Source organism: Sapajus apella, unplaced genomic scaffold (assembly GCF_009761245.1).
Source record: "Sapajus apella isolate SASKATOON/1434 unplaced genomic scaffold, GSC_monkey_1.0 scaffold22, whole genome shotgun sequence".
NCBI lineage: Eukaryota > Metazoa > Chordata > Mammalia > Primates > Cebidae > Sapajus > Sapajus apella.
The window spans coordinates 17250034-17273769 of NW_022436962.1; the positions used below are offsets into that span (position 1 = coordinate 17250034).

Consider the following 23736-nt stretch of genomic DNA (forward strand, 5'->3'; position numbering starts at 1 on the left):
AGGGATGTTGTAGAGAGGGATGGATACTGGGAAGAAAACACTGGAAATTGTTGACCAGTGGAGTCACCATTAAAGTGGCCTGTTGACCCATAGTTGCAACCAGCAGTTCTCAACTTTGGGTTCACTAGTATAATAATGGGTGTCTGGGATCAGTTTTCAGTATTTTGCAAAGCCTAATGGAAATAATATAACATACCTACACAGGTAAACCTTCTTCAGAAAAGAGCCTTTTCTCACTCCAAAGTGCTTAGACACTTTACTATTCTTTTAGTAAGATTAAACAAGTAGTTATAGAGAGAAATGGAATAAAACAGAATTTTCCATGTTACAAGGATATCAGGGCTCCTTTCTGCGTTTTACATTCAGCATAATTGTTTCGGCTGCAGCAAGGAGCCATGCTTTAAGACTTCAAATGTGCCAGGTGCTGTAACTCACGTATTTTTCATATGCGGGGAACATAATTTCTGTTATAGCTTATAGGGGCTCAGTGACCAGGCTGCACGTTTGGAACCGATTTCAGATGAAAGAGATAGAATAACAGCAGGATATCCTGAAGTGAAATTCAAACCCTGGCAAGTTAAAACCACCATCTAACACCTTTCCCTCCCTAAAGCAATTGTACAGAATCCTCTCAATCAAAAAAAATCCGAAGATCCTGTATGAAGTGACATTTCTTTAAATCATATTGCTCTTTGCAGCCCATAAAGCATTTCCAGATACATTCTTATTTTGATCCTTCCAAGGATGGCTGATATACACAGGGCCTTATTCCATTTTACGTAGAAAGAAACTAAGTGTTAGAGAAGTTAAGCGGTTTCTCTTTCACACCTTTTTTGTCAAATATTTATTGAGTGCTTCTTAAGGGCCAGAGTTCATGACCTTCAGGGATGGAACCAAATCTTTCTGTTCCCATGTGATCTTCCTGTATCCTCTGTGGCCTGAACCAACAGTGCTGTTCACCCGGGCCCTTAACCCTACTTTACTACTGTGTGGTTCCCTAGAGGCTGGGGACTTCATCCGTCTCTGATAGCTCCTTGATTGAAAGCAATTGATAATTGCCCAAAAGGTAATTTAGCAAACGAATGCATTGTTTAAAGAATTGTTTAAAGTTTTAAAAAATGATTGATTCAGCTGTCTTATATCTGTATCTTACGCTGATATGGACTTAGACATGTTGGTTTTATTATAATGCTTTGAAATTTGCATACGAGCTACACATAGTCTTTTCTATGTATGAAATATTATATAATAAAACATAAAAAGAACATGAGGCTTTGGTCCTTTTGTGGGCTTGGAATATTTTTAATATTACACTAGGACTAAACCAGAGTTAGTCATCTCAGCCTTTATACCTGCATATAAAGGGTTTGTTTTTGTACCGTGTGATAGGGCAACATCAGCCCATAGTCTTTTTTTTTTTTTTACTTAACCAAATCCATTCTTCAGCATCTCTCTCAGCGGAAGTTGAATTGCTGAGTTCTGGAAATGGAATTTATGGTGCAGCTATAGGGGGAGGCCCAGGTTGGTGTACCTGTAGGACAGACAGGTTGCAGATCACCTGTGAGAAGGTTCTTGTAAACATATGTCAAATTTCTTTGAGAAGATCCACGACTCAGTACAATAGTCTTTGGGAGAACTCAGAACAGCAAAATTGTCTCTTTTAGGATTTGATATAGTTAGAGAATTGCAAAGGAAGTTTCTACTTGTATTTGGGTGTTTTAGGCTTTACTGCTTTGGTTTTTGTTTTTGTTTTTTGAGACAATCTTGCTCTGTTGCCCAGGCTGGCGTGCAGCTTACTGCAACCTCTGTCTCCCAGATTCAAGCAATTCTCTGCCTCAGCCTCTTGAGTAGCTGGGATTACAGGCATGCACTACCACACCTGGCTAATTTTTTGTATTTTTGGTAGAGACAGGGTTTCACCATGTTGGCCGGGCTGGTCTTGAACTCTGACTTTGTGATTCACCCACCTCGGCCTCCCAAAGTGCTGGGATTACAGACATGAGCCACCAGGCCCAGCCAGGTTTACTGCTTTTAATTTAGGTTAATATTCCCTCCTCTTTTCCCTGTCAGCATAAAAGCATGAAATAATGACTATTTTATGTCACTTTCTTTCTGTCCTTGAAGGAAGCAGTCAATAATTATAGGTATGCTGTATCTTCCTGGAGTCATGAATAACTAAATTCACTCCCCCCATCCACACGTTTTTTTTTTTTTTTTTTTTTTTTTGGACCTCAGATGTACAGTTGAGGTTATCATACCTCTGAGTTCAAGGTATGCTTTTATCTGTTATGTGCAAGGCAAGTTTGATTTTTCAAAATGATCCCTCTCTTTTCCTTCTCTTCTCACAGACAGCTCCTCTGTGGGTTTGGTTACATATCTGAATATATGTGTATATATGTCCTGATGATCACAAGGGAACTAGATACACCTAGAACAAGGCACCCTGATTGTACTTGGCAGATTCAGACCTCCATTTCTCTTCTGATCCTCCTGCCCACTTGGCATTTTTCTGTAGCTGTCTCAGGGCAGGGGCCCCTGCACTGGCCCCTTCCCCCATGAGTGGTCTGTTCTGACACTTGTGGGAGGGAGGGCATTTGGAGGTCTCCTTTCCCTCTCAGGAACTCGCATTGTTAGCCCACCCACATCCCCAACCTGTACTTCTTTGGATTTCTAGGAAATCTGCAGTAGTTTAGGGGTGCAGTCCTTTAGCAGGGAATTAACTGAAGTACCTGCCTTTTCAGGGGTTGAACCCATGACCTTGGCCTCATTAGAGCTCTAACCAGTCACAAAGCACACACCTCACTTTGTGTAACTTCTGCTGACTCGTTCCTGCCACCCTCTGCGGCTTCCTATTCAATTGCAAAGGCGTTCACACCAACACAATAGAACAGAAGGAAATCGGATCTCTTCAAGACTTCTCTGAAGGACAGAAATATGCAATTTAGCAGGAAAATAATACAAAAAAGTCTTGAAGGTTCAGGAAACAAGTTATCTTTCTAGTCCATACATTCTCTGAGAATCCAGCTGTGTGTCTCAGATTCTTCTTCAATCAAAAATTTAAAAATAGTATGGGATTCCTTGTGTCAATTTATTAACATAAAATCTAGCGACTCTTGTACATGAAGTGGAAGGTTTCAGATGACTAAGTAGAAATATTGCATGTATATTATTAAAATGGATTGGACTAGCTTTTATAGAAAAAGTGGATCTGAGAATTCGTAAGTGATTATTTTTAGCAAGTTTATAGTCCCTAGAGATGAAAATGAGTGCTTGTTATAATGACAAAGACACAGTTGTGTCTTAGCGAGTGCACTGTGATGCACAGGGTGTGTTGGTGCCCAGGGGACACAGAGTCACCATGGAAGACAAGAGAAACAAGGACAACTCGCTAGAGAAGTGAAATTCACACAGGGCTTGAAGACTTGAGCGTATCTTGGGGGAGGGACATGGTAAAATAATCTGGCTGTGCAAAAAGATACAGGTTTTTATTGGAGCCAAATAAAAACCTCAGGGATTTCAGGTCTTGGCACTTGGAAGGAGTTATGTTGAAATCTGTGTTCTCTTTAATCTATGAGCACCAAGAAAGACTCTTCAGGGATGTAGGTACTGGTCCATATTTTTGATGAGATGGTGATTTTTCTTACTCTGGTGTTGTTTGGATAGGAAACACCTGCTCATTTGCCACTGAAAATTCTCTTGTGTGTCAATTTCTTGCAACTGTGGTACAGTGACAGTTGCTGTTCACAGTGATAGCCTCATATATTCTTAAAACCTCAACAGTAAGAGACGTTTATGAGCCAGTAGTATATGCCCTACGGGTAGGAATTCTATTTTTTAACTTATTCATAAACATTTGTATTTATGGAGCACTTAGTGGGTTCTGTAGTTCTGGAAAACAACACCAAAGAAAAGGAACAAGAATCCCTGCCACCACAGAACTTATTTTCCAGCAGCTTTTAGTCATTTTTATTTTATCCCCCATTTCCTTGAACTTTGTAAGGCTTCAGCAGATGCTGTATAAAAGGCAGGAAGGTTTGGGGGTTGTGTTCTTTTCCTTTCTTCCAGTCATCCACATGTGTCATGAAGAACATTCTGTTAACCAAAATGTTTAACTGTGTTGGGACTCAGAAAATGATACCCCAAAGTTTGGCCCTTTGGCATATAGAGTACTTTCCACTGAAGGGGATTGGAAGGGCTTCAGGAGCAGGGACTGTGTGACCTTCCCCGCCTCAGTCTGTTTGCATTATTAGCTCATACCCTTTCATGTATTCTTCATTTAACCTAAGCATAAAAATAGTTTTCCGTGAGTTATTGGGCTCCTTCTGAAGGCTCTTGTGTAAAAACTTGGACTAAATACATTTCTTAAGTTTTTCTCTTGTTAACCCCTCTTTTCTTCCAGGGGTGTTGGCCATGACCCTTATGATGGATGAGAAAAGGCATCACATCTTTCCACCCCTGCAATTACGACACTCTTGTCTCATGATTCACGCAAACTAAGGGAGAGCTTTGATCAGATAATACTTAAGTCCAATGAAATGGCAACATCCCTGTGTTGGTTAAAATAGCAGAAGCTCTGGGTAGACATATTTTAGAAGTTAATGAAATATGGCCTACCCATACACCTGAGTAAATATTTTAAATAACACTCTAAAAAAACACCTTTAGGGCCGGGCGCGGTGGCTCACGCCTGTAATCCCAGCACTTTGGGAGGCCGAGGCAGGTGGATCACGAGGTCAAAAGATCGAGACCATCCTGGTCAACATGGTGAAACCCCGTCTCTACTAAAAATACAAAAAATTAGCTGGGCATGGTGGCGCGTGCCTGTAATCCCAGCTACTCAGGAGGCTGAGGCAGGAGAATTGCCTGAACCCGGGAGGCGGAGGTTGCGGTGAGCCGAGATCGCGCCATTGCCCTCCAGCCTGGGTAACAAGAGCGAAACTCCGTCACAAAAAAACAAAAAACAAAAAAACACCTTTAGGGTTTTGTTTTGTTTTGTTTTGTTTTTTAACTTTAAAACATTCAGGTTAACAAGGAAGTAGGGATTTAGGAACAATCTGTTTGTTTCATCCAATATTTAATTGATTTCTGCACATGTTCCAGCTTTACAAGGACTCAGCTACTAAATATTTTCTAGGTGCAGAGGGGGAGAGAGAGAGAGAGAGAGAGAGAAGCCCACCTCTCTCGACCTTCTCCCTGTGAATCTGAGGATGCCCCTGATAGAGAGAGAAAAAGAAGCCCACCACTCTCGACCTTCTGTCTATGAATCTGAGGATGTCCCTGATGGAACCCTGTGGCAGAGCTGGGGCTTCTCAAACCAAGCCTCAGGAGCCTAGTCTAGCTTGCTCTGCTTTGTTTGTTTCACTCTGGTCATCCTAAATTGCTTATTGTAATGAATGCAAATGTATACACTCATATATACACCTTGCTGATTCTCCTCTCTGTGTTCCTCTTTGCCTGGTTGACTCCTTTGGTTCTGAGAAGTCTGTTCTGATTTCTGTAGGCTGGATTAGTTCCCTTCGTCTTTTGTTCCTGCAGTATCTCATACAAACGTCCTTTGTCACACTTGCTCCTTGAATGCATGAGCTTCTTACTCATCTTTGTAACCCCAGCATTTAGCAAGAAGACCAGCCTCTGTTACTGCAGTAAACATTTGTGAAATATAGTAGTCTCATTTCTGCATCTTATCTTACTAGTGGCCCTGTGCATAGGCCTCATCACCTCTCTTAATATGCAGCTGCTTGTTCTTGGAAATGAATCCTTGTAAATACTCTCAAAACTCTTCACTGACTCCCTGTTTTCTTCAGGACAAATTCCCTACTAAGTGCCCCTCCCATTGTATCCAGCATTATCCCTCACTGCGTTTTGACGTAGACCCTAGGTTCAATTTGGGTGGTCTTTGCAAAGGTGAAGAATGTCATTCTTCATTCTTCCTATTGTCCATTTGTCACCTAGAATGCTTTTCTCTGTAATAGTTCCTTCCTTATCCTCCGCCTTCTACCTAGGTAAGGCCTTATAGCATAAGTTTGTTTATATGCAAGAAAGATCCAGCTCAAATTGCATCTCTTTCACGGATTTTTCTTTTTCTGGGTTTTTGTTTTGTTTTGCTTTGCCTTTGTTTGTTTTTTGAGACAGCCTCACTCTTTCACCCAGCCTGGAATGCAAGTAGCAGTCTCTGCTCATTGCAGCCTTTGCCTCCCCAGTCCAAGCAATTCTCCTGCCTCAGCCTCCAAGTAGCTGGGATTGCAGGCATGCGCCACCACGACTGGCTGATTTTTGTGTTTTTTCATTGAGATGGGGTTTCACTATGTTGGCCAGACTGGTCTCAAATTTCCAACCTCAGGTAATCCACCAACCTTGGTCCCCCCGCAAAGTGCTGGGATTATAGGCACAAGCCACCATGCCCAGTCCAAAGCGTTTTCTTAACTACTTCAGCCCACACATCTGCTCATTTTATTTATCGACTGGTTTGTATTTATTTTACAATAATTTACATTTATTGAACATCCTACTATTCAAAGCATTGTGCTCTCACTGTGGAGTTTCAGAGATGAATAAGACAACATGCTCAGTAAATGCTATTTCCCTAACTCCTGTGTCTTCAAAGAGCTCAGCCCTAGGCGTAGCTTTCTGCTGTCAATTCCGGGTCATGTAGACCATTTGGATGCTGAATCATTTTGCCTCATATTTATATTTACCACTCTTATGTAGACAGGGCTGATTTCCCCAAATCTCTCTCTTTCTTTTTTTTTTTTTTTTTTTACAAAGGTATTATTTCCCAGTATGGCTGAAGCATAGTACTTTTGTACCTACAAAATAACACTTGTGAATAGAAATTACTTAGCTATGGTAGATTAACATGTCTTCTTACTGCCTTGTGTGCAGGGGTTTATAGTATAAAAAAATGTTCTTTATTCAGAGAAATACAAATGAAATCAATAAGGATTGAAAGAAAAATGTCTACCAAATCTGTTCAAACGGTATCTGATCAGTTTGAGTTTTCAAGGTGAAGTCCACAGTTGGGGGTAATTCACCTAAACAAATTGGTAATTCAATTTTTTATATTTTGTTTGCAGGAAAATAAAACTGAGGGGATGAGAGAATGTCAACTCTTAAAAAACTTCTCTAGGCAATTGAAAAGATAGCATTTTCCAGGTCAGGTACAGTGGCTCACGCCCGTAATCCCAGCACTTGGGTTGCCGAGACGGGCGGATAGCTTGAGGTCAGGAGTTTGAGACCAGCCTGGCCAACATGGTGAAACCTTGTCTCTACTAAAAATACAAAAATTAGCTGGGTATGGTGGTTCATGTTTGTAAGCCCCGCTACTTGGGAGGCTGAGACAGGGGAATCTCTTGAGCCTAGGAGGCAGAGATTGCAGTGAGCCAAGATTAGCTCTCTAGCCTAGGCCACAGAGCAAGACCCGCTCTCAAAAAACAAAACAAAGCAACAACAAAAAAACACATTTTCCCGTAAGTAAGATTCTAAACAGGTCTGTCTGGGCAGGTAGTTAACACTCAGGTTTTGCTGCAGTAGACCTGACCATGTTCTGGGAACTCACATTTTGTGTTAGACTGTAAAGGAGATTTTACCATGGTTTATTTCTGTTTTATAGACAGAATGTAGAAGCAACGAATACTGTTAGGTGTATTTTAAGTTTTAAGGTACTTAAATTTATATTACTTTGATTTTATTGTTTTCCTTGATATTTAGTCATGTGAGTTTTGTGTAACAGCAAGCATAGGGGAATCTAATAATATTGGTATTTGTTACAAACTACTAATAGTAACATTTGTCATTTGTTATACCACTGGAAGAAGTGGTGGATATTATTTTGTCAGTTCCTTTATGAGAGAACTGAGTTAGAAAGAAAGGCATTCATTGTTTCTTTGCTTTTGACTTCTCAATCAGAAGGCATTAGAGAAGTAAGGATAAAAGTAGCAAGGAAATGTCACTCTGACCTTGCACAAAAGTTAAGACAGAGCATTTCCAGAGGAAAACGTGAAATTTTAAAAGTGTATATGTTCATTCTTTGGGCGAGCTTGAACTGTTAGAGATTGTGCAGGGCCTACAAGAGAAGCTTCGGGTATAGGTGTTGTCCAGGGGCCGAAAAGAAAATTTAATGTTCATTGTTTCATAGGCTAAATATTTCTCTCCTATATTCATAAGCTTTTTGAATTTTTTTTTTTCTTTCTAAGGCAAAGGTAAATTTTGTCTGGGCCAGAGCCTGCATGAAAACAAATCTGTGTTATCATGTTATAAGTAGGTCAGCCATTACCCCGACCACCAAGCCCAGCTTCCTCCTTGTAAATCACAGCTCCAGTTCCAATAGTTGGGAAAACCTATTAGTTGCTACCTTACTGCCCTAAATATTTCCTGCCTCCCCAAGAGGATGCAGGCTCTAACTTTTAACAAGCCTCAGAACAAAGCCTGGTGCTGAGCGAAGGTTCAGCACAGCTCTGGGAAGAAGCCCCCCGCTGCACGTGGGTCCCGTTCACTGTTACATTGTGGATTAAAGTGATGTCTGGAGCACCTTTCACTATTACACAAAAACCTGTAGCCTGAGTATTATCCTTGTCCCCTGACCAGGGTTATAATAGGGTTCTGCCACAATTCCTCCAATTTTTATTTCTCTTAAACAAGATTGGAGGCCTTGCTAGTACAACCACCCTCGCTGGGTGGGAGGCTAACTTTGTTTCTGATTGTCTTATTTCAACCTATGGTGAAGTTATATTGCGCTGCTGGGCTTTTTTCCTTTTCTCTTTTTCATTTGGCTGGGGCTGCCTCTGTTCAACAGAGCATACTTGTCACTTCTTCTGTCACCATTAGTTAAAAGTAATTGTTATTGCAAACCCCCTCTATGCCAGTATCATTTTCTTTCATGGTGAAACCCACTAAGCATTCATTTCAGTAGCAGAAAGTAGGGAGCTTACAGAATCAAATCCTTTTTATCTAGACCAACAGCACCTGCGGCAATGCATTAACTAGCAGGAGTTGTTAATTACATTTCTAACTTGTTGATCTTCATGGTTTTCGATTTTTAAAAGCAAGGAAATTAATCACTGTGTGTGTCTCCTCCACTAGGAAATGACAGGAGCGTGTCTTCTAGGTTCTGTTCCAGTCAGTAATAATCAAATACTTGCATTTTCCTGTAACATTTCTTTTCTTCCTTTGTGGATAGAACTATTTCTTAAGTTCAAAGAGCCCTTTTATTCACAGCAGGGGAGATATTTGCCCATAAAACAAAGGCTTTAGAAACATAGATCCTCTAGCTATGAGTCTGAGACTGTGCTGATGGTATTTCAATAGTTGACATCACCTAAAAAAAAAAGCACAAAGACTAATTAAAAGTGTAGTAGCACCCAGCATTTGTTGAACGTTTACAGTGTTCTAAGCAATGTATTAAATGTTTTGCTTGTATTTTCTCGTTTAACTTTCATAGCAAACCTATAAGGTGGAAATATCTTTGACAGTGAAGTAAACTGAGGTTCAGAAAGGATTAATAACTTGCCCAAGATCACATAGCACATCAAGTACCAGAAAGAAAAAAGGATTTGAGATAGGAAAGTGGGAAGAATAACTCATCATATGCATGCTAAATTGTGAGACAGGAATCAAGAAGCAGCAGAAGGAAAGCTGGGGCATTTCTTTCTTAAAACTTGCACCTGCTACTAGCATACTTCATCATAGATTAGAAAGGACAGGGTCAGCCACTTTATTCTTAACGTAAACATTCATCATCAAGGTAGTTAAACAACCTGATTCATCCTGTGATTCATTCTTAAGAATCTCAGAAAACTCTAAAGAATCTGCCTTGCAGAGTGTTTCAACTGTATACAGCAGTTTCCTCACAAAAAAGCCACTCCACCCCAATGTGTTACCATAGGCCCGTGGCTCTGCATTCTGGAAGCACGTTGGAGTCTCCTGGGAGCTTTCTAAACGTCCTAGTGCCTGAACTCAACACATACCAATTGAATGAAACCTGATGAGCCCTGCCCCAGACAGTAAAGGTTGAAAACCACTGTGAGAGATGATTAGTGATTCACTCTTCACTTTCCTTTTAGTTCCATTCCTTTGGGGTTATTTCAGTTCTTTTTTTTTTTTTTTTTTTTTTTAAGGGAAATTTTTTCTTTATTTTGCCTCCTGGATAATTCAGATCAGATTACATTGTAAATGATAGATTTACGACTGTGTCTTTTGTAGGAACAGAGTTTATTCCAAATGCTTTGTATATTCCTACAGCGAAAATGGATAGCCCATGTGAAGTGTCTCTCTGGCTGTAACTCCTCAGTCAGCAATAGTCAAACACTTGCAGGATCTCTCTTCTCTCTCAGGCACATATACCACACACACACAGTGCAGGTACCAGCTCAGCAAGTTTTAGTTTGAATTTCAGCTATGAGACTTAACAGTTTAAATCTCTTGCTAGCTATGGAAAGAACTGAAGCACACATCTGAGTAATTTAAACAGGGCTTCCTCCCCACCCCCACCCCACCTCATCTAGAATCACCCAAACCAAAATAGATCAAAGCCAATTCTTACGTTATTCACTATCAATACCGGTAGCTATCAAAAACTGGTAGCTTTTCTTCTCTACTCTGAAGGCAAGCTGGCCCAAGAGGACTTATGTTAAGAAAATTCATACTGCTGAAAGAAATTGGAGATGACACAAACAAATGGAAAAACATTCCATGCTCATGGATTGGAAGAATCAATATTGTTAAAATGTCCATGTTGCCCAAAGCAATCTACAGATTCAACACTGTTCCCACCAAACTACCAAAGTCATTTTTCACAGAATAAGAAAAAACTTTTCTAAAATTCATGTAGTCCCAAAAGAGAGCCCAAATAGCCAAAACAATCGTAAGCAAAAAGAACAAAGCCAGAGGCATCACAGTACCCAACTTCAAATTATACTGTAAGGCTATGGTGACCAAAACAGCATGGTATGGGTACAAAACAGAGACATAGACCAACAGAACAGAATAGAGAACCCAGAAGTAAAGCTGCACACTTATAATAATCTGATCTTTGACAAAGTCAACAGAAATAAGCAATGGGGAAAAGACTTCCTATTCAATAAATGGTACTGGGATGACTGGCTAGCCATATGCAGAAGAAAGAAACTAGACTCCTACATTTTATCATATCAAAAATTACCTCAAGATGGATTGAAGATTTAAATGTAAGACCTCAAACTATAAAAATCGTAGACCACCTAGGGAATATCATTCTGGACATTGGCCTTGACAAAGGACTTATGATGAAGTCCTCAAAAGCATTGGAAACAGTAATTGACAAGTGGGACCTAATTAAGCTGAAGAGCTTCTGCACAGCAAAAGAAGCTATCAACAGAGTAAATAGACACGCTACAGAGTAGAAAAGAAAATATTCACAAACTGTGCATCTGACAAAGGTCTAATATTCAGAACCTGTGAGGAAGTTAATTTAACAAGCAAAAACCAAATAACCCCATTAAAAAGTGGGCAAAGAAGACGTGCAAGTGGCATCTCAAAAGAAGACATACAAGTAGCCAATAAACATGAAAAAATACTCAACATCACTAATCATCAGAGAAACGCACATCAAAACCGCAATGAGAAACTATCTCACATCAATTAGAATGGCTATTGTTAAACAGTCAAAAAATAACAGATGTGGCTGGGCATCATGGCTCACATCTGTAATCCTGGCACTTTGGGAAGCTGAGGCAGGAGGATCACTTGAGGCTAGGAGTTTGAGACCAGCCTGGGCAACATAGCAAGACCCCCATCTCTACAAAATAGACAACAAAGTAGCCAGACATGGTAGTGTGTCCCTGTAGTCTTGGCTAGTTGGGAGGCTGAGGTGAGAGGATTGCTTGAGCCCAGGAGTTTGAGGCTGCAGTCATAATTACGAGCTATGATCATACCACTGCACTACAACCTGGGCAGCAGAGTGAGACCCTATCTCCAGAAAGATAAAGAAATAACAAATGCTGGTGAAGCTGTGGAGAAAAAAAAGGAATGCTTATACACTGTTGGTGGGAATGTAAATTAGTTCAGCCACTGTCAAAGGCAGTTTGGAGATTTCTCGAACTTAAAACAGAACAACTTTCGACGCAGCAGTCCCTTTACTCGGTATATACCCAAATGAAAATAAATTGTTCTACTGAAAAGACACATGCACTTGAATGTTCATTGCAGCAGTGTTCACCATAGCAAAGACACAGAATCAACGTGGGTGCCCATCAGCAGTGGATTGGATAAAGAAAATGTACATATACACCATAGAATACTATACAGTCATAAAAAAGAATGAAATTATGTCATTTGTAGCAACATGGTTGCAGCTGGAGGCTCTTATCCTAAGCAAATTAATGCAGAAACGGAAAACCAAATACCTCATGTTCTCACTCTTTTTTTTTTTTTTTTTTGGAGACAGAGTCTTGCTGTGTCACCCAGGCAGGAGTACAGTGGCACAACCTCAGCTCACTGCAACTTCCACTTCCTGTGTTCAGGAGATTCTCCTGCCTCAGCCTCCCAAGTAGCTGGGACTATAGGCATGTGCTACCATGTCCAGCTAATTTTTTTGTATTTTCAGTAGAGACGGGGTGTATTTTTAGTAAAGATGGAGTTTTACTGTGTTAGTCAGGATGGTCAATCTTCTGACATTGTGATCTGCCCACCTCGACTTCCCAAAGTGCTGGAATTGCAGGCTTGAGCCACTGCACCCAGCCATGTTTTCACTTTTAAGTGGGAGCTAAACATTGGGTATTCATGGATGTAAAGATGGCAACATTAGACACTGAGATTACTAGGAAGGAGAAAGGAAGAGAGCAAGAGCTGGAAAACTACATATTGGGTACTATGCTCACTACCTGGCCACTGGGATCATTTATGTTGCAAACCTCAGTGTCATGCAATATCCCGATGCAGCAAACCTGAGCATGTACCCCTGAATCTAAAATGTAAGTTGAAATTATTATTTTTAAAAAGTAAAATTCACGTATAACCAGGTAGTTGGTTCAGTGAGCATACATGTAGTAAAATCTTCCCTAGAGCCAGGCAAAGCTTTTCAGTTTTTGGTGAAGAGTGCGGTGTTCCCTCACCAGGTTCCTAGAGGACTCGATCCAGCTTGGACTCTCCCAGGGTCTGTGGGAGAAACATGTAGGCCTACCGTACTGAATGAGAGGAGGGACCCTCTGTATGCACCATGAATACATCAGTCCTTGTTTTCTTACAATCTGTTTCAAGTGAAATGGTTCCTGGGGCATAGTGGGTTGAGAGATGCTCTTTTGTGCGGATATTCCCTCCCCATATCTCATTTTGAAAAATGATCCTAGATCCCCTCCCCCATTGCATCTTTGAAGCAAAGACATTAATGGGATGCCAGTGGAGCTAGCACATCATGCAGACCAGGGTAAAGCTTGCCTCTCCTGTGCTTTGCTGTTACTGTTGGCTTATCCACTCATGTAGACTATTTTTGTTGCATGGAGTCTACCCTCCTGGACCAGTGTCACAGTACAAGGAAGGATGCCCAGGTATGATGGAAATAAAATGTGTGAATTCCAATTCTGCCACCTACTTTTAAGTTCTTTGAGAAATCTCCGAACTGCCTTTGACAGTGGCTGAACTAATTTATGTTCCCATCAACAGTGTACAGCTAGTGCTCGACTTACGACCACGATTGGGACCGGCAGACCGGTCGTAACACGATTTGGTCATAAGTTGAGTTGGCTATATGTACAGTCGAAATGGTGCAGGCAGAGATGGTAGTGCTGCTGGAAGCTGGTCCGCACTGTCGTATGCCCAACCGGGCAACGTTTGCGCTGCCAGACGCGGAGCAGTCATGGCTAGTGATTGTGGTCGTAAAGTCGAATGGTCGTAAGTTGCATAGGTCGTAACTCGATCAATACCTGTATAAGCGTTCCTTTTTCTCCATGACCTCTGCAGCATTTGTTATTTTTTTATTTTTCTGAAGATAGGGTCTCACTCCATTGCCCAGGCTGGAGTGAGACCTCTCACCATGTTGGATTAGTTGTTTCATGTCTAAGATCCTTATTATCTTCATTTGAAAAATAGGATACTAATAGCTTCTCCATAGACCTGATGAGATTACTAAAATAGATCAGCAATTTTCAAACTTTTTGGTTTCAGGGTCCCTCTGTACTCTTAAAAATTATTGAGAACCCCAGAGAACTTTTGTTTATGTGAGTTATAGCTATCATTATGTATCATATTTCAAGTTAAACAGAGAAAATTATAAAGTGTTTATTCATTTTAAAATGACAACTATTAATGCTAACATTTTTCTGTGAGAAATATCTTACAAAACAAAAGAATTACTGAGAATCGTGTTTTTGTTTTAAATTTTTGTAAGTCTCTTTAATGTCTGGATTCATAGAAAACAACCAGAGTCTCAAATATGCTTCTGAATTCAGTCTGTCATGTTATGTTTTAGTTGGAGTATGTAGCAAAAATAAAGCTTCACATAGACATGTAATGGGCAAGAGAACGGTATTTCGATGGCCTTCTCAGTTAAATGTGGATGTTGTTGTTTGATTCATCACTGTGCTTTGATAATTGATGTTGTCTTAAAAGTTGTAAAGTACAATCAGAAGTCATATTATGAACCTTTATGTACTCACTGACATAAAGTCCATTGGTTTACTGTACACTTGGAATGACTTTTTTGCCATGCCTAATTTTTGAAACAGTGTCATTGGCCATTTGGAAAATATTAGTTCCCTAGATTATATAGATCTCCTGAAAGTTGGCTCATTTCATAAACCACATTTAAAAAAAAATCATAATACCTAATATCACCACTAGCCTCATCAGACAAGTCTTCAGTATTGAGAAGCTGTCAAGCTCAGGATGGCAGATCTGTGTTTTCCAAAATTCTAATTTTTCCTTGAAAACTCAGATTTTATCACTGGCAACAAGTTTGTTTTCCTGGAAGTGACAGGCTCGCTTCATTCATTTCAGTAATAGATCTGCCAAGTGCTCAAGTCTGAATAACCACAGTTTATCTAAAGCTGTTCTTACAAGTAAGAAAAAACGGGGGGGGGGGGGGGGCAGGGCAATAATTTTTCCAGGAAGAAAGTGGCTAGCACAGTTTACAACACCAGGGATCATACCAGTGCTCTTCCATGAGATAGCCATTGCGCTTCAGTACGAAGCAGAAATACTTTTTGCATTCTTCCCACTTCACTATACAATGCCAAAAAGCTACGTACTTAAGAATCAAGATTTAGTAAAGTTAATATTCATTCGTGCATCATCAGGGACATTCATGAGACTGGCTTTCTCCCTCTTACTGCCAGTATGGCAATAAAGAATACAGTGTTCATGCCATGCGCGATGGCTCACACCTATAATCCCAGCACTTTGGGTGGCTGAGGCAGGTACATCATCTGAGGTCAGGAGTTCGAGACCATCCTGGTCAACATGGTGAAACCCTGTCTCTATTAATACAAAAATTAGCTGGGCATCATCACACACACCTGTAATCCCAGCCACTCGGGAGGCTGACGGAGGAGAATTGCTTAAACCCAGGAGGCAGAGGTTGCAGTGATTCAAGATTGCGCCATTGCACTTCAGCCTGGACGACAGAGCCAGAAGACTCGTCTCAAAAAAAAAAAAGAATAATACAGTGTTTCCTGGGCTTTGATTTATGATCAGGCATCTGAAGGTTTACTACCCTTCAGGCACCTTTATGCCTTACACCTTCTGCATTACGAATGTTAAGATAGTGAAGAAAAAAAGCAAATAAAATGAATTCTGTCTCTCACCAGCTCCCTGAAAGGGTCTCCAGGACCCCAGCAGTCTGCAGACCTCTTTGAGAAGCACTGAGATAGACAGTAGAAATGACATATCCTATTGCCAACACTGAAAAGTTAGCCTTTTCTTCCTGCTCTTTATTGTTTATGGCTGTGGACTTGGTGACCAGCTGGTTTGAATGAAGGCCAGCTTTTGGGAGAGGTGTTATTTTGATGAAATTTCACTTAGAGTTGTTTCTTAGTTCCCTAGAGCCCAGTGCCTACTTTCTCCTGGGATGTTACATGAAGGCTCAAAACAAGTATTGGTTTCAGGTTAACTTTACTGCTGGTTTCTGTGCAAGAAAAACGTGCATTAATCCTTTTTTTTTTTTTTTTTTTTTTTGGTTTTTGTTTTGTTTTGTTTTGTTTTTGTATGTTACGGAGCTAATATCATTTTAACTATGATAATTTCCTAATCTTTAACATTATAGGGTCTTAGTGGTGGTATCAGAGGCTCTTTGGTAGTCCTGCATATGGACTTTTAGGTGGCCCCTGAGCCCTTTAATTTTTTTTTTTTTTTATACGAAGTTTCACTGTTGTTGCCCAGGCTGGAGTGCAATGGCATGATCTTGGCTCACTGCAACCTCCGCCTCCCAGGTGCAAGCCATTCTCCTGCCTCAGCCTCCCAAGTAGCTGGGATTACAGGTGTGTGCCACCATGCCTGGCTGATTTTTGGGTATTTTTAGTAGAGACGGGGTTTCACCATGTTGGCCAGGCTGGTGTTGAACTCCTGACCTCAGGTGATCCACCTGCCCACCACTGCCAAAGTGCTGGGATTATAGACGTGAGCCACAGCGCTTGGCCGCCCTTGAATTTTTTTGTTGTGGTTCAGCATTTAACATCTCAGCAAAGCCCTTGAAATTTTACAGACTTCTTTTGTTTCATTCAGCTTGGGGGAGAAGGTGGGTTATTAGAGTAAGTTAAAAGCTTCAACCATATTCTCAGGGGTCGATAACCTGCCCCTATAAAAACAAACGTTAAAGATGACTTTTCGGATGTACATTTTTAAAGGGGAGCATCTCCCACCCGTTGTCTATTTCCTGGTTTGCAAGCTTCCTCCCTGGCTCTGCTGTCTTTACTTTTCCTACCCTGGGCATTTCTGCACAGTCCGCATCATCCAGCACTTGCTGACGAGTCACTTTACTGTGATTTTTTAGTGTGTTTCCCGAGAGAGCAAGGGTCTATGCATCTTATTTCTTTTATATTCCAAAATGCAAAGTCAGAGTTGAATCCCTTCAGATATACCCTGGGGGATAGGGGGAGTATTTTAGGCCAGAGAATACATCAGCTAAATTAGCAGGTTCCTTTTTGAACTATTGAGATGTGCAAACTTAGAATATTTATTTATGCCTCAACCCCAAGATGTGTTTTTCTCCCACATTCTTCAGTCTGCTTCTTGGAATCCAAGTGCTGTCAAGAAAGCTGCAAGGCAGTCTGTTTAGTTCCAACAGGAGAATTTTTGGAAAACTTCCTTGATTCTGTAGGAGGAGTGTGGTGACTACCACTTGCTGACGAGAAGCCACGGAGGATTCTGCAGCGTGACAATATGTAGATCTGTATCCTAAGATGCCAGCCCCACCACGCACGCCCCCGTCCCCGTCAGCTCTGCCGGGCTGCGGAGGAGGTGAGACGAGGTGGTACAGGGTGGCCCTACGGCAGTGCCGCCGCTTCATGGTGTCGGTGTCTCCACAAGGCCAGTAGTTGGCATCACCGTGGTGGGCAAGAGTTAGACAGCAGGTTTGACCGATTGCGCCCTGACTTAAACAATGCAATTGTTCCTGACTTCGGAAAAAAAGTAAAGAGTTTTGTAGTATGTGGCTTAATTCAGTGGCTTTTCAGCTTTTGAAAAGCTTTGGTTCATCTCACACAATACATACTAGCACCGAACAGTTGGGAAGCAACAATGTCCCTGTCCTTTGTGGGAAGCAGGAAAATAAAATAACTATGAATAAGTTGAATTGACCCCATTATGAAGAAGCAGAAGAATAGCTAAATAGTACACTGACAAAATGGGTGTGTGTGGCAATCAGATCCCATAATACCATATTCAAGATTCTGTCTTGGCGGGGGCACAGTGGCTCATACCAATGATACCAGCACTTTGGGAGGCTGAGGTGGGTGCATGGCTTGAGCCCAGGAGTTGGGGATCAGTCTGGGTAACATGGTGAAACTCTCTCTCTACAAAAAATACAAAAATTACCCAGTTGTGGTGGCACACACCTGTAGTCCCAGTTTCTTGGGAGTTGATGGAGGAGAATGGACTAACCCTGGGAAGTCGAGGCTATAGTGAGCCAGGATCATGCCACTGCCCTCCAGCCTGGGTGACACAGTGAGACTCTGTCTCAAAAAAAAAGAATCTGTCTCCGCTTGCTAGGTTGCACTTTTAAACTTAGCTTTCTGGACAACATTGAATAATCCTAGCATACTAAATTCTGTCTTTGCATTACTTGCAATTTCTAAATAATGAGAGTTGTCACTCACGTGGTATTTTCAGCAGAGCAGGTGCAGCCCAACACTCCGTTTTCATGGGGTCAAACCTACAACATAGTTTATGTCTGTGGCTCTTTAGCAGATGGGAAAATCAGGACATAAGAACCTTGACTTGCCTTGAACTACTGACCAGTAGTACAGATGACGTTCATGGCCTTGGCGTCTTTGGCCAGGTCATTGGTCAATAAGGGCCACTGTCCCTCATCTCTTTGGACAGCACTCTTCATATTGGTGGGCTCAGTAAATGTGAGTGCATGCACTGTTTGACTCACTCACTCCTCAAGGGCTGAATCTGGTCAAACTCTCATTTAAGGAACATGCGCCTTCTCGGTGGGAGAGTAAGGTAAGGTGAACCTTGGCTCTGCTTTCCAACCAGGTGGCTTTTGCTATTGCATGATAAAATGTGCAGCTTCACGTTTCTGTGCCTCTTGCCACTACAGTGCCCTTTCTGTTTTTAAGGAAAGAAGGATTGTCCAAATGTGGAAGATGCAAGCAGGCATTTTACTGCAATGTGGAGTGTCAGGTAGGTGCTGGGCCAGCTGGCAGGGAGGGCCTAATTTCCTCTGAAGTCCTCCTCTTCCTTGTCATGGCATTCCTCAGCGCCCTCCTGTAGTCAGAGCTGGAAAGCATAGGATGTGGCTGGATATCCTTGGGTGTGTGCTGACCCTGACCTCACAGGCAGCCAGTGATGGGCAGTAACAGTTCGAGGCTGCATGCAGGACCAAAATCAAGTTGCAGGAGGAGACCATGTTAGATACAGGCAGGTGTGCTAGCAAGTTTGAGAGTTTGCCCCAAGGACTGCACAACAGATGGAAAATGCAGAGATGACAAATAAACAGCATTAAAATGCTGAGTGTGGTGGCTCACGCCTGTAATCTCAGCACTTTGGAAGGCCGAGGTGGGCAGATCACAAGGTTAGGAGTTCGAGACCAGCCTGACCAACATGGTGAAACCCCGTCTCTACTAAAAATACAAAAAAAGTTAGCTGGGCTTGGTGGCTTGCACCTGTATCCAAGCTACTCAGGAGGTTGAGGCAGGAGAATCACTTGAACCTGTGAGGCGGAGGTTGCAGTGAGCTGAGATTGTACTCCACCCTCCAGCCTGGGCAACAGAGCGAGACTCCATCTCAAAAAAAAAAAAGCTATCTTTAAGTTTTTTAATTTTTTTATTGTTGTATTTTTATAAATCCCTCCATAGCAGGCTACATCTTACCCTCAGGCTGTTTGAATCCAGCCTGCTTGCAGCTAGACTCCGGTGAGCCCCTGATCCAACCTCTGCATAGCCAGAGGGGGGCTTTTCTGAACTCGTAACTGGGGCCAGTACCTCAGGAGCAGCCAGGGCTGAGGGGTTTAGGATGAATGAGTCTCAAATGAATCCCGAAATGTAGAAATGGGAAGGTTAATGAGGAGGATGTTGAAGGAATTCTTGGTAGACTCTGTGAGGGCCTAAGAGTGATACTTCCCAAACTGTTGTAGTAAACACGTGTTCCACAAAATGTAGGTATTCCACAGAAAATGCATTTCATGTTCAAACAACTTAGGGGGACTTGGTCTCTTTACTTCAGAACCTGTTGTAGCCTTGAATTTGCTAGTATGGCATTGTGAATTTCTAAGCTGCCTTCTTCCATCTTTCTGTACCTCCCCCTGGCATTTATTTTTAAAGGGAACCTATTAATACACCTTGGGAAATGCTGATGCTATTAAAGCGTGGCTCTACGGGACAGGGAAGATTTTCTCCATATCCGCATCTCTTTTTGTTGTGCTTTCCATACCGTGTGTCATCCTTCTCCCTCCCCACCCTGCAGCCCCATCCCTGGTCCACTTTGGATTACCCACTATTTCATTTTTTTTCTTTCTCACCTCTCTACACTGTTGGCCTCTGAAAGGCCTCAAAGAGCGTTATTTAGCAGTGGGAGAGATTGCTAAGCCCGGGTGTCTCATCTGACTGTAGCACTCCAGGGACAGCGGCCCCTCCCCAGAATGAAGCACAGGCTGAGACCTTGGCTTGGGAAGCTCAGACTCTGCCTTGGCTCTGAAGACCATATGCACAGTCCCCTTCCCTGTGTTTCCCACAGCAGGCTCCCGGAGGCTGTCGGCCTGTGTGGCAGTGAAAATATAAATGGAGCTTGTAGTTGAGTTTTCGGGGAGGGTGCCTTCTTTTGAAGAGGAAAGATCATACTTTGCTCCTACCCATTGTAGATAGAGTAGTGCAATGGCATTGTAGAGATCAGCAGGCCCTGCAAAATACACGGTTTGATTCTAGGCCTCCCAGATGAGTTCGCTGTTTCTATATGTAAGTTAAACACTTCTAGAAAAATTAACTCATTCCATTCTGGTTCTGTAGTGAAGTAAGCATAGGGAGTCACATGTAGTTCAGATCAAATAGCATGGAGTGGCAGGAGGCCATGGTCCCAGGAGCAGGTCCTGGCTCTGCTACTTACTAGCCCTATGAAATTGCCAAGTTACAAAACATCTCTGAGGCTCAGTTTCTTTAAATCTGAACTGAGGACAATGGTACCCACCTTGGTGAGTTAGGAAGTTAGGGACCACGTGATGTGATAGATATTAAAGTTTTATATAAGCTGTAACCCTATATACAGGTGTGAGGAGTTTGTATAAATAATCATATTACCGTCCACCAGAAAATTGAATTTGTGTAATTCAGGCTAGACTAAAGCTCAGCTTTATGCAGAGAAATAAACAGCATCGTTTTGATTTAAGGCACTTGGTTTTTCAGCCTGAGAGAATGGCTGGATTCTAAGAAACTGAGAGTACTGATGGTGTACATTGTGTAAGTAATGCTTATTACAAAATGAGTCTTAACTCCTCTAAGTAGCTGTGAACAGTGTATTAATAGGTACCATCAGAGTGTGTGGCATGCGGAGTTAGCTCTGAGTCTTCTCCTGAGCATGCTGCTGAACTGTCTTCTGTGAGGGCTTATGAGGTGGCAGTATTTTGATGAATCATCATGGCCCAAGTTGGGATTTGAGATGCCCTTTATGGTTTCCCTGCCCCAGGACCAAGAATCCTAGAATCCTAGAAACCTCGTTTGTAAGCATGTAATAAGGGGGTGTCCTCCCTTGGGGGAGGCTCACATTAACCAGTATCCCAATCTGTATGTACCACAATGCCAGTTGATTACTTTACAACAAGAAGTTGAACAGTCTAGACATCCTGCCCTTGGAGACAAAACCGTACAGGTAGTCACTTCATAATGAGACCGTTACCTGGGGAGCAAGGAACCCCAGGAATGGAGTAAACAGTTAGGGGATTCTACTGTTTCAAGGCAGCAGGCCAAGAGAGCCTGCTGTGTCCAGGCTCATAATGGAGTTTCCCCTGCTGCTCACTCAGTTTCCGGGCAGGGGCATCCTGAACACTGAGGATTACTTCTGCAATTCTGCTTTCCTACACTTCTGTTAAGTAACTGGTGACCAAAGTACCCTCCTAGGAGGTGAGCGGTACCACAGCTCCTGAAGCCTCTTGTTTCTAGAGGTGGCAGGCTGGATCTGACCTGTAAGTTTCATTTTTGTTTCATCTGTCTCCCATTGCTGAAGGAACAGGCTAATGACCATTAAGGTTTTTCATCCTTTAGTACCAAAGAACTAAATAAGTGTGGGCAGTGTATTATAAAGAGATAGAGCAGGCATAAAGGTTTAATAAAAGTAAGCGCCTAGAAATAAAGGGTAGTGCGAGGGCTTCGTAAAGGAAATCATTAGGGAGGAATCTGGGGCATTTGCTCCAGATAAAAATGTGTTCAGGGTTCAGCTTAAGGGAGTGCTTGCATGGGATCAAAGTAGAGGCTCTGCTTAAAGGATAAAACGTGGCACAAAACAAGAGCGGCAATGAGGAAGGTAATTGATTCTGCACCTATGAAAGCATGGCCCTCAGCTGCTATTAATTAACTGGTCCTTCCTCAAAGGTAGACCCTACCCTCCTGGAGTCATCAGGTGGTCAGTGCCACACTGCAGTGGTAGAGTTGGGATGGAGGTTATTGAGTTCAACATGTCAATAGATAAGAAAGCAGAGTCCCAAGTGGTTGGGTGACCCAAGATCAAACAGCACAGAACGGAGACGAGACTTTACCCATTACTTGGAGAGGGCTTTCACCCCTTTACAATAGTGTGCTCGGGAGAAGTGAGGGCCCTCTAGGAACTGAGGTGCTGTGGGAATGTCAGAGAAAGTGAAGTGGCCTTCAGTGGATGCGAAAGGGAAGAGCTGTGTCCATTGTTGTCTTGGCCAGAAACCTCTCCAAGAGTGCTAAAGGCTCACATTGCTTCCTGGGAGTTTCCTCTTTACACGAAGTAAGGCTTCTTAGGGGATCCTGGCCATGATGTATGTTCTCCCCAAGTCCTCTTCTGTCTTCAGTGCTTTAGGATTTTGCTTTATTTGATACAATTTGGTTCTATCTTGTCCCGCTACTTCCCTCTTAGTTCACTTGACTCAGTGTGATGGTGCCAGAGGAAAGATTTTAATTACTAATGCATGAAAGGGTAATGGGAGGAAGTATAAAAGAAACAGAAATTCCTTTTTAGTTGGGCGTGTTATTTTGTAACCTGTGTGTTTTAATGAACTGTATTTATTTTTCTAAATATGTCTGAGAAGCAAAGTATATTATTCACCCATAAATTATACTAGGATATTTTCAAGAGAAGAGTTTTAGAAAGTTATCGTACAGAGTAATCATTGTGCAGTAGATCATTCTAGGGTACATTTCTTAACTGTAATGAATATAAAGAAGAAAACCTTTGTGTTTTGGAGCTGCGGGGGTTATGTGTAAGCTTTGAAAGTAGGAAGGGATTTTTTTTAAGTGGGTATGAGGAGCATGTGAGAAAATAGTAGGCCCTTGTCATTGAATAGAAAATAATGAAGCATAGACAATGTCTAATAAATGCGGTTCTTATGGGTGATTAATGTAATGGGGCCAGAGTCATAGGTTCAATCTTGGTTCGGTTCACTCCTGTCAGCCATAGGAAGCATTTTAAATTTGGGCCATCTTTCTTTTCTCAATATTTAACATCACCAGTAGGAAGAAAATGCGTGCAAATGAGTTTGTATCATCACTTACTTTGGGAATACTATAAGAACAAAGCATGTGTCTAGTGATGGTAGTTAAGCTGCGTGGGCCATCTTTGTATAAGCTGGTCAAGTTCCACCTGATTGCTTTTCCACTCTTCTTCTTAAAGATTATGCTAGTGGAAAGCAGAAATCCTGTGACTTTTTCTGCTGTTCCACATTTTAAGAAATCACATGTGAATGTGTACAAGTAGACTGTGTTTGTTGTTAGAACAATAGAAACACCAAATGCTAGAGGCAGAAAGGGGTCTTCGTGATGAAAATCCAGTCTCTTTATCCAGGAAGGCAACGTATTTGCTCAGCAGAAAACTGGATGCCATAATAATCACTCTTTTCTTCCAGTGCTGGAAATGCTAGTGCACCATGAGACTATTTTG

General features: G+C 41.9%; 1 protein-coding gene across 2 annotated transcripts in view; it reads left to right on the top strand.

Annotated features, from left to right (window-relative positions):
* Window positions 1-23736, top strand: part of SMYD2 (SET and MYND domain containing 2) — a 57326-nt gene that overhangs the window by 6725 nt on the left and 26865 nt on the right. For both annotated transcript variants that reach the window (XM_032289223.1, XM_032289224.1), the window contains exon 2: window positions 18747-18810. In XM_032289223.1, the coding sequence (XP_032145114.1) occupies window positions 18747-18810 (64 nt within the window). The remainder of the gene's footprint in view (window positions 1-18746; window positions 18811-23736) is intronic.